Source organism: Chiloscyllium plagiosum, chromosome 27, assembly GCF_004010195.1.
Source record: "Chiloscyllium plagiosum isolate BGI_BamShark_2017 chromosome 27, ASM401019v2, whole genome shotgun sequence".
Lineage (NCBI taxonomy): Eukaryota > Metazoa > Chordata > Chondrichthyes > Orectolobiformes > Hemiscylliidae > Chiloscyllium > Chiloscyllium plagiosum.
The window spans coordinates 19,214,258-19,231,419 of record NC_057736.1 but is presented as its reverse complement, the minus strand read 5'-3'; the positions used below and the strand labels follow the sequence as shown (position 1 = coordinate 19,231,419).

The 17,162-nt window shown below is 42.3% G+C and overlaps 1 protein-coding gene across 1 annotated transcript in view; it reads right to left on the bottom strand.

Annotated features, from left to right (window-relative positions):
- Positions 1-17,162, bottom strand: part of LOC122563619 (delta-type opioid receptor-like) — a 24,212-nt gene that overhangs the window by 1,294 nt on the left and 5,756 nt on the right. Inside the window, exon 2 of the mRNA XM_043717582.1 lies at positions 4,173-4,528. Coding sequence (XP_043573517.1) covers positions 4,173-4,528 — 356 coding nt within the window. The remainder of the gene's footprint in view (positions 1-4,172; positions 4,529-17,162) is intronic.

Below are 17,162 nucleotides of genomic sequence, written 5' to 3'. Positions count from 1 at the left end.
TGTGGCAGATATGGAAGGATCCCTTGGGGCCTTGGAGGGAAGTAAGGGGGGAGATGTGGGCACAAGTTTTGCATTTCTTACAGTTGCAGGGGAAGGTGCCAGGAGTGGAGATTGGGTTGGTGGGGGGTGTGGACCTGACGAGGGAGTCACGGAGGGAGTGGTCTTTTTGGAACGCTGATAGGGGAGCAGAGGGAAATATATCCCTAGTGGTGGGGTCCGTTTGGAGGTGGCGGAAGTGACGACGGATGATACGATGTATATGGAGGTTGGTGGGGTGGTAGGTGAGGACCAGTGGGGTTCTGTCCTGTTGGCGATTGGAGGGGCGAGGCTCAAGGGCGGAGGAGCGGGAAGTGGAGGAGATGCGGTGGAGAGTATCATCGATCACGTCTGGGGGGAAATTGCGGTCTTTGAAGAAGGAGGCCATTTGGGTTGTACAGTATTGGAACTGGTCCTTCTGGGATCAGATGCGGCAGAGACAAAGGAATTGGGAATATGGGATGGCGTTTTTACAGGGGACAGAGTGGGAGGAGGCGTAGTCTAGTTAGCTGTGGGAGTCGGTCAGTTTATAGTAAATGTTTGTGTTGATTCGATCACCCGAGATAGAAATGGAGAGGTCTAGGAAGGGGAGGGAGGAGTCTGAGACGGTCCAGGTAAATTTGAGGTCGGGGTGGAAGGTGTTGGTAAAGTGGATGAACTGTTCAACCTCCTCGTGGGAGCACGAGGCAGCGCCGATACAGTCATCGATACAGTCGACGAAGCTACACTGGCACCACCCCCCACCTTTTCCTCCGCTACATCGATGACTGTATCGGTGCTGCCTTGTGCTCCCACAAGGAGGTTAAACAGTTCATCCACTTTACCAATACCTTCCATCCTGACCTCAAATTTACCTGGACTGTCTCAGACTCCTCCCTCCCCTTCCTAGACCTCTCCATTTCTATCTCGGGTGACCGAATCAACACGGACATTTACTATAAACCGACCGACTCCCACAGCTAACTAGACTACACCTCCTCCCACCCAATCCCCTGTAAAAACATCATCCCATATTCCCAATTTCTTCATCTCCGCCGCAACTGCTCCCAGAAGGACCAGTTCCAATACCGTACAACCCAGATGGCCTCCTTCTTCAAGGATCGCAATTTCCCCCCAGACGTGATCGACGATGCTCTCCACCACATCTCCTTCACTTCCTGCTCTTCCGCCCTTGAGCCCCGCCCCTCAAATCACCACCAGGACAGAACCACACTGGTCCTCACCTACCAGCCCACCAACCTCCATATACATCGTATCATCCGTCATCATTTCCGCCACCTCCAAATGGACCCCACCACTAGGGATATATTTCCCTCCGCTCCCCTATCAGCGATCCAAAAGGACCACTCCCTCCGTGACTCCCTTGTCAGGTCCACACCCCCCACCAACCCAACCTCCACTCCCGGCACCTGTCCCTGCAACCACAAGAAATGCAAAACTTGCGTCCACATTTACCCCCCTTACTTCCCTCCAAGGCCCCAAGGGATCCTTCCATATCCACCACAAATTCACCTGCACCTCCACACACATAAATTACTGCATCTGCTGCACCCAATGTGGCCTCCTCTATATTGGGGAGACAGGCCGCCTACTTGCGGAACGTTACAGAGAACACCCATTGGGACACCCGGACCAACCAACCCAACCACTCCGTGGCTCAACACTTCAACTCCCCCTCCCACTCCACCAAGGACATGCAGGTCCTTGGACTCCTCCATCGCCAGACCATAGCAACATGACGGTTGGAGGAAGAGCGCCTCATCTTCCGCCTAGGAACCCTCCAACCACAAGGGATGAACTCAGATTTCCCCAGTCTCCTCATTTCCCCTCCCCCCACCTTGTCTCAGTCCCAACCTCATGCCCGAAACTTCGATTCTCCTGCTCCTTGGATGCTGCCTGATCTGCTGCGCTTTTCCAGCAACACATTTTCAGCTCTGTTAAATCCTCAGGTCAGTTAACTATGAAGGAGCAATAAATGCAGCTGCTCAAAAATGATTTACCATCGGACCTTAATGGACATTAAAACTGTCCTCTCTATTTCTCACAAACACTGTAACCACTCCAAGTAAATACCTTGTCCATAATGGCAGCAGGTTGACTGCGAGGGGAAATGAGTCACTCATTTAAAGATCGTTACAATTAACATTCTCCGAGCTGACCACTGATGGTCAGATGTGCACAGGAATGGAGACTGCCACAGAATCATAGTGTTGTATAGCACGGAAACAGACCTGTCAATTCAACTCCGAATGCCAAGCAGATACAGCACAGAACCAGACCCTTTGGTCCAACTCATCCATGCCGACCAGACATCCGATATAAGCCTAGACCCATTTTCTAGCGCTTGGCCCATATCCCTCTAAACCCTTCCTATTCATATACCCGTCAAGATATCTTCTAAATGTTGCTATCGTATCAGCGTTCACCACTTCCTCTGGCAGCTCATTCCATACATGCACCACTTTTTGTGTGAAAAAGTTGCTCCTTGAGTCCCTTTTATATCTTTCCCCTCTCACCTTAAACCTATACCGTCTAGTTCTGGGCTCCTCCACCCCAGGGAAAATACCTTGTCTATTTATCATATCCATGCCCCTCATTATTTTATAAACCTCAATAAGGTCATCCCTCAGCCTACGACGGTCCCCAGCCTATTCAGCTTCTCCATACAGCTCAAACCCTCCAACCCTGGCAACATCCTTGTAAATCTAAATTAAACTCCATCTGCCACTCCTTGCCCATTGGCCCACCTGGTCAAGGTCCTGTTGTACTCTGAGATAACTTTCACTGTCACATGATCAATTTTGGTGTCATCTGCAATTCACTAACCATTCTTCCTGTATTTACATCAGGATCACTTATGTAAATGACAAAACAGCAACAGGCCCAGCAATGAGTCTTGTGGCAAACCACTGGTTGCATGCCTCCAGTCTGAAAAGTAACACTCCACCACCATCCTCTTTCTCTGACCTTTGAACCAGTTCTATACCCAAATGGCTTATTCTCCCTGTAGTCCATGTGATCTAATTTTGCTGACCAGTCCACCATACAGATCCTCGTGGAACGCTTCACTGATGTCCATATAGATCACCTCTACGGCTCTGTCCTCATCAGTCCTCTTTGTTACTTCTTCAGAAAACTCCATTAAGTTCATGAGACATAATTTCCCACATACAAAACCATGTTGACTATCCCTAATCAATCCTCGCCTTTGTTAATCCTGTCCCTCAGAATTCCCTCCAACAACTTGGCCAACACTCATGCTCAATGGTCTACAGTTCCTTGGCTTTAACTTACTATCAGTCTTAAATAATGGCACCACATTGTCCAGTCTTCCAGCACCTCACCTGTGGCTATTGATGATACAAATATCTTGTCAAGGTGCCCAGCAATTACTTCCCTAGCTTTCCACAAAGTTCTGGGGTACAACTGATCAGATCCTGGTGATTTATACGTCTTAAGACATCCAACACTTCTGCCTTTATAATATGGACAGTTTTCTTGCTCAGAGAACACAGGTTCACTTGCACGAGAAATAATTTTTCTGGTCCTCAGTCAATTTTGCATTGTACAGCACAGCAGGAAGCCATTCAGCCCCACGTGCCTCTGCTAGCTCTTTGAGAGAGCTATCCTCTTCTCTCGCCCTATCCCTGTGATCTCGTAAAACAAATTTTAGTCCAGAGTTTGCTTATTTCCCTTTGGATAATTCGGATTAAATCTGCTTCCATCTCCCTTTCAGGCAGTGCATTCCAGATTGTAACTTGCGGCATAGAAAAATAAAGCTACACATCGCTCTTCTGTATTTGTTTTGCTCACTATCTTAAATCCGTGCGGCATTTGGACCCTCTACCTATGGAAGCAGCTTCCCCATGAATCGTTGTTTTAAAACCTCCAGGATTCTGAATACCCCACTTAACTCTCTGCTCCAAGGAGATGAATTCCTAGCCGCTAACGATAGTTTTCATTAGTTCTTATCCATGTTTCTGCTAAACTCTGCTGCACAACAATCTGGAAGGTAACAGTGAACTCTGCTCCTTGTTAAATACTGCCACACAGAGGCAATTGAAAAGTGGGGTATAGAAGTGACTGGCCTTGCACAGCTACTGAAATTGGACAGAGAACACTGATTTTTTGCTTACCTTTGTCACCGGGCTTGGTGACAGCCATGACCATAACTGGGACCCCAATGGCAGACGATAGGAGCCACACGCAAACATTGACGATCTTTGCATTGGTGGGCGTGCGGAAATCTAGCGCTCTAACCGGGTGACACACAGCTATGTAACGGTCGACGCTCATCATGGTCAGGGTGAAGATGCTGGTGAACATATTGTAGTAGTCAATTGACAGGACTGTTTTGCACAACAACTCGCCGAAGGGCCACGTTTCCATCAAGTATTTGGCACTCTGGAATGGCAGTGTGCTCGTAGCTAGTGCGTCGGCCAAGGCGAGGTTGAAGATGTAAATGTTGGTGGCTGTTTTCATTTTTGTGTATCTGGGAAAGGAACAGGAAGAAGCGTCACATGCTGTAGGAGGATTAGTCTACGAATGAATTAGCCCTTTGTCCTTTCTGCACAGTGGCTGATAGTTATAGTGATGGATTTCCGCAGATGAGGGTAAAATCTGGGACTGTTCGACAGCAGTCCGTCCTCATGGGTCAGTCATCACTGGGAGGTGTAGTGGTACTAATCCAGAACTCCAAACTCATGTTCTAAAGATATGGCATATTTTTATACACAGTGAAATTTGTATCTAATAAAGCAAATCCGGAACTTAAAGCTACTCTAATGACAACCATTTTTTAAAAAAAAACCCATCTGGATCACCAAATCTTTTAGGGAAGGAAATCTGACATCCTTATCTGGTCTGGCCCACATGTGACATCAAACCCACAGCAATATGGTTGATTCTTAACTGTCTTCTGGACAATTAAACATGGGCAATAAATGCTGCCCATGTTCCATGAAAAAATAAAAAAAACTTCATCAGTGCCCTATGCATCTTTATTCACATGTGAACATTTACTTCACAGGCGTAATCACTAAATAACAAAAGGAAGGTAAAACTGTGGCTATTTATTGTTATCCCAATTTAACACTTTTGAGGCCCCAAGCTCAACTAAAGTATCATTTGTGTTGTGGTCAACTAAATCTGTACAAATCAGTTGGTCTGTATGTCTGACTCATTACCTCCCTGCTCAATGGAATTATGCAACATCCTTCACAGACTTTAGATATCTCAAATGCTTTATAACCTTGTGATTATTGTTGAAATGCATAAAATATAATAACCAATTTGCACACTGGAATGTCCCATAAATGGAAAAGTGGTAACGACCCAATAATCTGATTGAGTAATGTTGTTGAGAGAGAAGCTTTGTTCCAAAACACAAGGAGAACTCCCCTGCTCTTTGAGTAGTGCCATGGGTTCTCCTGAGAGAGGAGATAAGACCTCACTTTAGCCTCTCATCTAGAAGGTGAAACATGGGGGTTTTTCATCTTGTGCTCTGTCTTGGAAGTGAAATTGAAATCCACACTTTCTGACTTAGAGGTGAGAGTGCTATAGTCATCCATCAGAAAGCATTTAATGCAATCCTTAGATGTTAATTAGATGTACTAGCCTTTAATGTCAATGTGTATTTAGTGACAGCACTGCTGTAAGTCAACAGACAACTCATCAGTCCAATGTCAATTGATGTAGCCTCAAGCAGTTAAAGATTTTCCTGGTACCTTAAATCACAAGCCATGGCTTTGATAGAACAGGAAATACAGAGAAAGTTAAGCTGAATCTGCTCTTTGCTTTGTCCAGGAAATTGTTCTTTAAAAATATTCACCGTCTTAACAGAGTAAGTGGAGGATTGATTGGAATTAAGTTGCGACCTGTTTCTCTTATTTTATGAACAAGCTATCTGAAAAGTTTCCAAAATCATATCCCTGACAGTTTAATTTCCTATATATATGCATTGCTTTTATACATTGGCCACATGTTTCAGTTCAATTTCGGTTTATGATATCTTAAGGCAATCATTCAGCTATTTTAAAATACTAACCTCACTGTCCTATGGCTGAACACTTCAACTACCCCTCCCAGTCTGCCAAGGACATGCAGGTCCTGAGCCTCCTCCATCGCCACACCCTAACCACTCGACGCTTGGAGGAAGAATGCCTCATCTTCCTCTTTGGGACCCTGCAACCACACAGAATCAATGTGGATTTTTCACCAGTTTCCTCATTTCCCCTACCCCCACCTCATCCCTCCAACTTGGCACTGCCGTCTTGAACTGCCCCACCTGTCCACTTTTCCTTCCCACCTATTCCACTCCACCCTCCTCTCTGACCTATCACCATTACCCCCACCTCCATCTACCCATCACACTCTCAACTACCATCCCCCCAAGCCCCACCCCCCTCCCATTTATCTCACCACTCCCTTGGCTCACAAGTCTCATTCCTGATGAATGGCTTTTTTCCAAAACATTGATTCTCCTGCTCCTTGGATGCTGCCTGACCTGCTGTGCTTTTCCAGCACTACACTCTCAACTCTGAAATTTCCAGCATCTGCAGTCCTCGCTTTCTCCCATTTTAAAATATTGCTGACACAAATGATGGGAACACATTATGCAGAGCTCTAAGCAATTTAATAAGAGTGGCTTCCACTTCTGAATGGTTTGGATTTGTGTGATAATTAACAAAAGAACCAGAGGAAATGTTAGAATTATTTATAATGCAGCAAATATAGCAGAGACATTTATGTCCTGGCAAGAGAATAGATGGTGCCTTGGTTTCACATCTCACCTGAAAGCTGGTATACATGACAGTGTAGAACTCCCTCAGGAGGATTGGCATAGGTTATGTGTACAAGCCTCTGGAATGAGACACAAACACCCACAATTCTCCCTCAAAAGGTGAGAATAGCATTTACATTTTGGTCTTTGGATTGAGCTGGTTTCACACTGAGGGATTGGAAATTAGGATTTTCTCTTGTAAAATCATTGATACTAATTGAAACTATTAATTTCAGAGTAAGATATGGCAAGAAGCATAATTTTGGCATGCTCTAAAACGATTTATGAAGCAGCTTGAACAATCTCCTTGCTTTGTTTTTATTGCACAATAAAAAGTTGCAGCTGATTGCAGAAGTAAATGCAACAACAAACTAATTATAAACTGCTTTGTATGGCTAGATGCTAGTGTTTCTTCAGGTTTATAGTGAAATAAGATGAGCTGTTACTGTGACATAAATTGCCTTCTGCATTTTACACTTATCATTGAGTGACCTATTCTGCTGTGAGATGAAAGTCATGCTTTGGACAATCAAGAAGTATTTCTTGCTTTCTCTAGATGCAAACAGCTTACAACCAAGGTCTGATTCATGGTATTACTGAATGAAGGCATGTTTCTGAGGTAAAGGTAAATGAGCTGCAATTACTGAAAATCTGAACTGACAACAATAAAATTGAGAAAAATACACTAATAACTGTACAATAGACCAGGAAGTTGTTGGGCTTTTGTAAAATCTCAATTCGTTCATTAAAGTGAGCCAAAAGAGAAGGAAACCTATCTTCCTTGCCCAATCTGGGTCTATGTAAAGCTGCAGTCCTATAAGAGTTGACTCTTAACTGCTATCAATTAATAAACCACACAGTATATCAAGACGTAATGAAGGGAGAAGGTTTAAGACGAGGCATTGCTAGTATCTTCTCAGGGTAACTAGAATTGGATAATAAATGCAAGTCTTGCCCATTTCCCTAGAATGAAAATGACAAAATGTGAGAAAAGCATAGAAAGGCCACCAAGAAGAAAGGACAGGTAACAATGCTATGTAGTGTTCTTCACCCAGGATGGATAAATGTCCCTAGTGTTTAAACCATCGATTCACTTTTCAGATGTTTAAGGGACTGCTGGGTATTCCCAAACTTTTCTGGACCCAAGAGTTCTTTCCCATTTGAACTTTGGAGGGACTAAAATCAACTCCATCTCTCACCACCCAACACTAACCAGGGGCTGGATTCTCCTTGATTTTCACAACATCAAAAAAACTGTCAGTAACAATTTGCACTTATCTAAGGCTTTGAAAAAGTGCTATACTGAGAAATAATCAATAAGAAAATACTATATGGGGTGAACCAAATCTGAGTCAAACTGATGTATTTTAAAACAGTTCTTAAATTAAGTGAGGAAAGCATAGGAGACAGTGCAGAAGGAGGAGGCTTTAGGCAGGGAATTCCAGAAGATGGGAGTTGAAGACATGGTGAAAAAGGGCTCACAAAAAATGCAGGCCTACCAATGAAAGGTGAAATGTGGAAGACTGATAGACAAGGACAGCTATACACTGGGAAAGAATGTTAAATGGGAAATGTTGGATCCACAGGAGCCAGTGTAGGTCAGTGAGCATGGAGAGATGGCTGAGTAGGACTTACCAGAATAGGACATGGGCTGGCAACTCCCTGCAAAGCGTACAGGTGGATGACTTCCACACTAAACCACTTCACACTGACTGCTGCTACAATTTATTCCCTTTCATTTCTTTCTCTCTCTTTTACCCACTCTCTCCTCTTCCCCCCTTCTAACATTCTGCACTCTCTTTCCCTTTCTCTTTGCCACTCTACCTTTCTACATCTCTCTCCCTTTCTATCTCCTCTTTCCCTTTTTGTCCAGTTTACTCCCTTTATCTACCTCTCCCTTTTTTCCTCTCTTTCTCCCTTTTTTCTCTCTACTATTCTTCCCTTTTCCTTTCTTTTTTCCTCTGTTTATTTCTCCCTCATTTCTCCTCCACTCTCCTTCTCTCTCTCCTTCTCCCTGTCCTTTTTCCACTCTTTCTATCACCTTCCCTTTCTCCCACTTACATTGTTTGACTATCTCTGACCTCTTTCCCTCTTTCTTCTATTTCCTCTTTCTCATTTTACCTATTTTCTCTCCTTCTTGCTTTCCTTCTCTTTCCCTCTTCCATTGTCTTTCCTCTCCCTTATTCTTCTACTCAGAATAACCTTGTTTAAGCTCAGAATAGTTGGCTGTGTCAATATCGACTAAGAGACTGACAACCCTATATCTTCAACCATGATTACTTCGTACTGTAAATTATGGAAGAAGAAAGAAAAAATTTAAGAATTTTAACAGCTGTGTGCAAAACAGATTACTTTCGAACTCTACATAACCAGGCATTTCAGTCAGCTCCTGAAGCAAATAAAAGAAAAACATTGAACAAGAAAATAACAGACATTAGAAGAAGATTCCCTGGCAGTCCCTGATTCTATAGAATGAAAAATGGAAAGAAAATCTGAATAGGGCCACCTGTGATCAGAGATATCCGGCTAATTTTGCAAATGCAGACATCAATGCTTGAGAGCACATTGTCACTTCTGAAAGACATCAATTTCTTTTCCTTTCACACATCCCAGAGCACTTTGCAAACGATGAAAGACTTTTGAACTATGGTAATTGTTATAATGAAAGGAATGCAGCAACCAATTTGCATACAGAGAGTTCCATCAAAAAGCAAAATGTTAATAACTATAATTTTTGTTACTTGTGTTGGGATTTAAATCCATAACTTTTGAGCAATGGCATGAGTGCCACCCACTGAACAACAGCTGGTGAGATTTGGCAGAAGTACCTAGTACCCCAATAGTTTGTTAAATCACATTGATGCCAAGTCCATTAGAAAATAATGACCAACATCTACTCTGAATTTTTCATATCAGATTGCAAAGCCCTTTATCAGAACCTTATCAAAATCAATCATTGAATGATATGAAAAGGTCAACACATATCTTCTTTCTCTTGGCCATGGAACCCAAACTAGTCCTTTAGGAAACATCTAATTGTCTAATTTCTGCTGTGTGAATACTCTTCTGAAGTCTTTCTTCGGCAATGCTATAGAAAACCTTACCAGAGCTTATAGTTCTGTACTTGACCTGTGGACATTGGTTTAAAAATGAGATATCCTAATTTGAAATTGTTGTATTCCATCCAGTGTACATCTATCACTTTTGAAAACTATATACCTGAAAAATAAAGTGGAATAGAGACAGGAGTAGGCACTCAACCCCTAGAGCCTGTCTTGCCATTCAGTCCAAACAAGGCAGCTCTGTATTTCAACTCCATTTCCCCACTTTTGTTCCAAATACCAAGATACTCTTAGTAAAATTAGCTAATTATCATTTCTACCTGAATGCAAGGTTTTTCTTTGTTTCATGTTGTTACGGGAAGAGAGCAGAAGAGAGCACCTCTTCAAGGTGAGAGGTGGAAAGTTTAAGGGGGATGCACGCGGCAAGTACTTCACACAGAGGGTGGTGGGCGCCTGGAACCCGCTGCCAGCAGAGGTGATAGACGCAGGCACGGTAGATTCATTTAACAGATGCATGAGTAGGTGGGGAGCAGAGGGATACTGATGCTTAGGAATTGACCGACAGGTTTATACAGTATATTTGGATCGGCTCAGGCTTGGAGGACTGAAGGGCATGTTCCTCGGCTGTAAATTTTCTTTGTTCATTGTTCTGAGAAGTCATTTTTGAGCTCAAGTTATAGCCTTCTCTATGAATCAATGAATACTACAACAAACAGCAGAGTCCTGTGTGATCAGCAAAGAGGAAAGGCTTTTGAATTTGAGAGCTACTAAAGCCATGTATAGGGAAGAAGATGATCTTCAGTTGAAGAGATGAATCCTGCAGCTGCCGAATGATTCTGGAATACATGTCTCGACAAATGAAGGGCAAGAAGAAGAATAATCAGAACATGCTTTACTGCTGGAAGTGTATTCAAGGAACTCTACAAAAAGGAGGAAATTGCCTGGAGACTGTCAACTTTACTACTCAAACTGGGATATGGAAAACTCTTAAGTGTAACCATGTACTGTTTGCTGAAAGGGATGGTGGATGATCAGTATACAAGGAGAATGCCACTCTGTAGTTTAGTTATCTACAAAAGAAAATAACATTTCATCAATTGTGCTTTTAGTTATTTGTTACAGTAAAAAAAATTAAAACATGAAATCTTGATGTGTTATTTTTTGTTATTCACCAGAAATTTAAATTTCCCTTTAAATAGTAACAGTCTCTGTGGAGATTGTAGCAAAATTTAGAGCTCCTAACAAGAGGAAGAAAAAGGTAATCAAGATAAAAGACAGACTGAGTTGGCTCAGACTCTGGCACAAATTAAATAATATGAACTGAAGGAAGAGAGAAGAAGAAGAAAGACAAAGAGAAATGGAAAATCTTGAAATTGAAAATGAGAAAGAAGTATAAGAAAAGACTGTTAATAGAGTAAAAGAAAGTGTTCCAGAGAGAGAGAGAGAGAGAGAGAGAGAACGCAGGACATTTGAACTGGCTAGAAAAGGCAGCCTGGAGCATTAACTCTATTTCTCTCTCCACTTATGATAACTGTCAAGGACTTCCAGCATGTTCTGTTGATATTGTAATTGCTGTTCCCTATTCTCTTCCAAATATCCTTGTTATGAGTCCACCTCAAAATTTCATTCCATCCAAATTATTTGAATAATGAAGATGGATTACATCATCCAAAAGACCAAAGCTTCTGTGTCTTTATTTATGACACCAACTACTCTGCAAACCATAACTTTTTAAAAAGAACAGCATTGATTTCAAATTGACTTTGATTTAAATATCAAAGGTGAAATTTAGAAATGTTTGGCCATAAATGATCTTGAATGTCTGGCTTATTGTGAAGCAATTTGTTTCTGACAGCATCAGATCCCCAGAGAGCTTTTGAGTATATTTGGTTACAGTCTTATGGATCATAGATATGAGATAATGTGTAATTGAAATTCTGGACACCAATATAAAGATCACTGTGTTATGTCAATATTTTGCAAATTGAATGGTTTTTAAAAGGCTCTTTAATTGGGTTTGTCAATGGATGTGACAGTTGATAAAATACAAGAGAATTAGTGAGAGCATCCTTGGAAATGTAATATTGGACAATTGCCACCTAGCACTCTCTAGTGACAATTCTTCCATTTGGCTCATTAATATCCTCAAGTAGTAATGCTGAAATCAGAATGGAGGCTGCCAGGTAATTTAGAAATGTAATTTCATCCATAGTGGATCATTCATCTTCCTCTTATGTTATGAATCAATTATTTATTTAAATTGAGATTTAGTCTGATATATGATTGCAGGGAATAAATGTTAGCTCATTATGATAATCACTGCACTGATGCTTTATGACATATTTTTGAAATTAAATTGACAGTGTACCTGCACCTCATTGGCTGGAATAGACTTTGGAATAGAGGTCATGAAAAGTACTGTATAAGTGCAAGTTCTTTCTTCCTTTAGCTCTGCTTCTTTGCTATACTGAAATACATTCCATATTTTGTCTGTTCTGGCTGTACAGATTAATTCGTGACAGTATGTTGCTGAGAAAAGAAACAGAAGTGGTTGACTCCTGGTTGGCCACCTTGATGGTCAGGTGAGGGAATTTGCTGTCCAGCCCAACACTGAAACTCCAGGATGTAAGGGTTTGAAGAACTGAATCTCACTGGCCCTGAGTTATCTCCCAGCAATCATAGCAAATTGGACTACTACAATTGGCAGCATTTTTCGAGAGAGTTCTTGCTCTGATTGCCATCCAGTGAAGAGATCTACTGGGGTACAAATTCAGAAGCATGCCTTAGACAAAATCATGCTCAGGAATGAAGGGCTTATGTCTGAAATGTCTATTCTCCTGCTCTTCGGATGCTGCCTGACCTGTTGTGCTTTTCTAGCATTACACTTCTCAATTCTGGTCTCCAACTGCAGTCCTCACTTTCTCCTATCCTATGATTAATGCCAACCAGGAATTTTATCAATCCTATTCATCTATTTTTAACATTATTTTGTTGTGATTCCATCTGTACGTTACATTTACTCTGCTTACAAGCCTCATATTAATGACATTGTTTTATTGAACATAGAACATTATAGCACAGTACAGCCCTTGATGTTGTATCGACCTTTGGAACCAACCTGAAGCCTGTCTATCCTACACTATTCCATTTTCATCTATATGTTTATCCAATGACCATTTACATGTCCTTAAACTTGGCGAATCTACTACTGTTGCAGGCAGTGCATTCCATGCCCCTACTACTCTCTGAGTAAAGAAACTACCTCTGACATCTGTCCAATATCTATCACCCCTCAATTTATAGCTATGTCCCCTAGTGCTTGCTATCACCATCTGAGGGAAAAGGCTGTCACTGTCCACCCTATCTAATCTTCTGAAAATCTTACATGTCTCAATTGAGTCACCTCTCAACCTTCTTCTCTTTAATGAAAACAGCCTCAAGTCCCTCAGCCTTTCCTCATAAGACCTTCCTTCCATACCAGGCAACATCCTAGTAAATCTCCTCTGAACCCTTTCCAAAGCTTCCATTTGTGCACAGAAAGCAATACAAGTAACAAATCAGTTCATATGATTTAAGGTGGCTATGCTTGAGGTGAATGGGGTGTAGTTTCTTCCTATAATGTGGTGACTAGAACTGTACGCAATGCTCCAAGTGTGGCCACACTAGAGTTTTGTTCAGCTGCAGCATGACCTCATGGCTCTGAAACTCAATCACTCTACCAATAGAAGCTGAGACACCATATGCCTTCTTAACAACCCTGTCAATCTGGGTGGCAACGTTCAGGGATTTATGTACATGGACACCGCGATCTCTCTGCTCTTTTACTCTATCAAGAATCTTACCATTAGCCTAGTACACTTTATTCCTGTTACCCTTTCCAAAGTGAATAACGTCACACTTTTCAGCATTAAACTCCATTTGCTACCTCACAGCCCAGCTCTACAGCTTATTTATGTCCCTCTGTAACCTGCAATGTCCTTCAGTACTATCCATAACTCCACTGACCTTAGTGTCATCTGAAAATTTACTAGCCCATCCTTCTATGTCTTCATCTAGGTCATTTATAAAAAATGACAAACAGCAGTGGCCCCAAAACAGATCTTTGCGGTACACCACTAGTAATGAACTCCAGGATGAGCATTTCCCATCAACCACCACTTTCTGTCTTCTTTCAGCCATCCAATTTCTTATCTAAACTGTTAAATCACCTTCAATCTTATGTATTTTGTGCAATTGCCTACTGCGGGGAACCTTATCGAATGCCTTACTGAATCCATATACACCACATCAACCGCTTTACCCTCATCCACCTGTTTGGTCACCATCTCAAAGAACTCAGTAAGGCTTTTGAGGCACGACCTACCCTTCACAAAACTGTGTTGATGATCTCTAATCAACTTATTCCTCTCTAGATGATTATAAATCCTATCTCTTATAACCCTTTCCAACACTTTACCCACAACTGAAGTAAGACTCACTGGTTTATAATTGCCAGGGTTGTCTCTACTCCCTTTCTTGAACAAGGGAACATTTGCTATCTTCTAGTCTTCTGGTACTATTCCTATAGACAATGATGCCATAATGATCAAAGCCAAAGGCTCTGCAATCTCCTCCGTGGCTTCCCAGAGGATCCTAGGATAAATCCCATCTGGCCCAGGGGACTTACCTATTTTCACATTCTCCAGAATTGCTAACACCTCCTCCTTGTGAACCTTAATCCCATCTAGTCTACTAGTTTGTATCTCAGTAATCTCCTCGACTACCTTTTCCAGTGTGAATATTGAGGCAAAATATTCATTTAGCGCTTCCCCTATCTCCTTGGACTCCATGCACAACTTCCAATTACTATCCTTGATTGGCCTTAATCTTTCTCTAGTAATTCTTTTATTCCTGATATACCTATAGAAAGAAAACAAATTCAGAGAAAAAGATTAGGAGATTGTGTCAGTTTGCCTTAAATGTTGTATCTCAGTCAAAAGCCCAAGTTGTATACACGACCATGAAGACATATTCTAACTATTACAGTGCAGTATAGAGGATGCTAAGATGTCAAATATGCCATGTTTCAAATGCGATATTTAAACTGAGGCTCCCATCTACTTGCTCAGCTGCTATAAAAGCTTTCCTGGCACTATTCTCTGACCATTACTATAAAGCCAAGTGGCCTCTTTCTAGGCTGTAAATGTTTCATGATTCTATTCAAAGATAGTGAGAACCCTCTGGTAAACTACACCCCATTCACCTCAAGCATAGCCACCTTAAATCATATGAACTGATTCGTTACTTGTATTGCTTTCTGTGCACAAATGTTGTATTTACTTTTTTTAACAGCAACTGCAGCACTGCACAATTGCGGCACTCCACAGGAATTACTTGATGAATAATGACCACGCTCAGTCTAGTTCACCTTCGATTACTCCCAGACACAACAATGGTGGAGTTGTTAGTTAATGAAAGGAACTAAGCTTTATCAATTAGTCTACAACAGACAGGAGGAAAACAGGAGGTGGAGAGTAGTTATAAACCAATACCATCTACTTTCAGAAAACAAACAAGTGACTTGCAAAGTAACTAGCTAGTTGTTATGTATCTTGGCATGTGCAGAGGATATGTTGACATAAAAATGAATGTTCCATTTTTACATCTGTTCCAGTTTGTATAGCTATTTCGAGAAACAACACAAAGGAACATTGGAAGCATGGATCATAGTTCAGTTGTGATTCATACAAACTTACACACTCTGAATGACCAAGACAATGGTTTCATGTATAACCCAATGATGTTCAGAGAACTGCAATGATTGATGTTTAGAAATAACTTGCATTTACAGATTGTCTGTCACAGCCTCAGGGTGTGACAGTGTTGCACAGCCAGTGAAGTACTTCCGCAGTGTAGTCACTGTTGTAATGCGTGTAACCAGGAAGGCAATTTGCGCACAAGAATCCACAAATAACAATGGCTTTGTACCAGTCAGAGAAGCTGTTTCTTTGTGATGTTGGTAGAGGAATGTGTCTTGGCTAAGATACCTGGCAATATTCCCCTGGTCTTCAAAATAGTTCAATGGGATGTTTTAGGTCTGCCTAAAAGCCTAGGTGGGGTCCAGGTTGAACGTCACATTCAAAAGATTGCATTGAAACGTTCTCTTAGTGCTGTGTTGGAGTGTCAGGCTGGATTATGTGCTAAAATCTCTACAATGGGACTTGAATCGATGTCATTCTAACAGAATCTGCTCTTAATTAGTCTATCCATGATATAAGTACAAATTAATTGGAATGACCATCAAAGTTTATGGCTAGCACAATGATCAAGAATTGTGTATTGAATCATTAGTAATTCCACAGAATCGGTCAACCAAGTCTCAATGACAAAAATGTTCCCCGCCAATTCCAGATGAACTAAAGTGAGCATTTGGAAACTAGACAAATGCTTAAGGTGACACAAGCCAAACAGCATCTAAAAACAAATGACAAGTTAACACAAGACCTTTCATCACTGCGGGGTTGCACCAGAAACATTGTGTTTTTCAGATGTTGACTTTGGTAGGCTTCCATCCCTCCAGACTTCCCCCTCACTGAGGACAAACGATCAGTCCTCAGTAAAGGACTCACCTTCATTCCCCTCTGTCCACGCATCAATGAATTTAATACACGCCGTGACTTTGAACAATTCTTCCGTTGCCTCCGCCTCCGAGCTTACTTTCACAATCAGGATTCCTGCCCACCTTCCGAGGACCCCTTCGCCCACCTCCAACATTGCATCCACCTGGACACCCTGCGCTGGCCTATTACCTGACCTCGACTTCTTCATTTCCAACTGCCGCCGGGACATTAACCGCCTCAACCTGTCTACCCCCATCCCCCACTCCAACCTCTCACGCTCATAGTGCGCAGCCCTCCAATCCCTCTGCTCCAATCCCAACCTCACCATCAAGCCAGCGGATAAAGGGGGTGCAGTGGTAGTCTGGCGCACTGACCTCTACACCGCTGAAGCCAAACGCCAACTCGAAGACACCTCTTCCTACTGCCCCCTCAACCATGACCCCACCCCCCATCACCAAACCATCATCTCCCAGACCATACAGAACCTCATCACCTCAGGAGATCTCCCACCCACAGCTTCCAACCTCATAGTCCGGGAACCCCGCACTGCCCAGTTCTACCTCCTTCCCAAGATCCACAAGCCTCACCACCCTGGCCGACCCATTGTCTCAGCATGCTCCTGCCCAACTGAACTCATTTCTACCTACCTCGACACTGTCCTATCCCCCCTAGTCCAGAAACTCC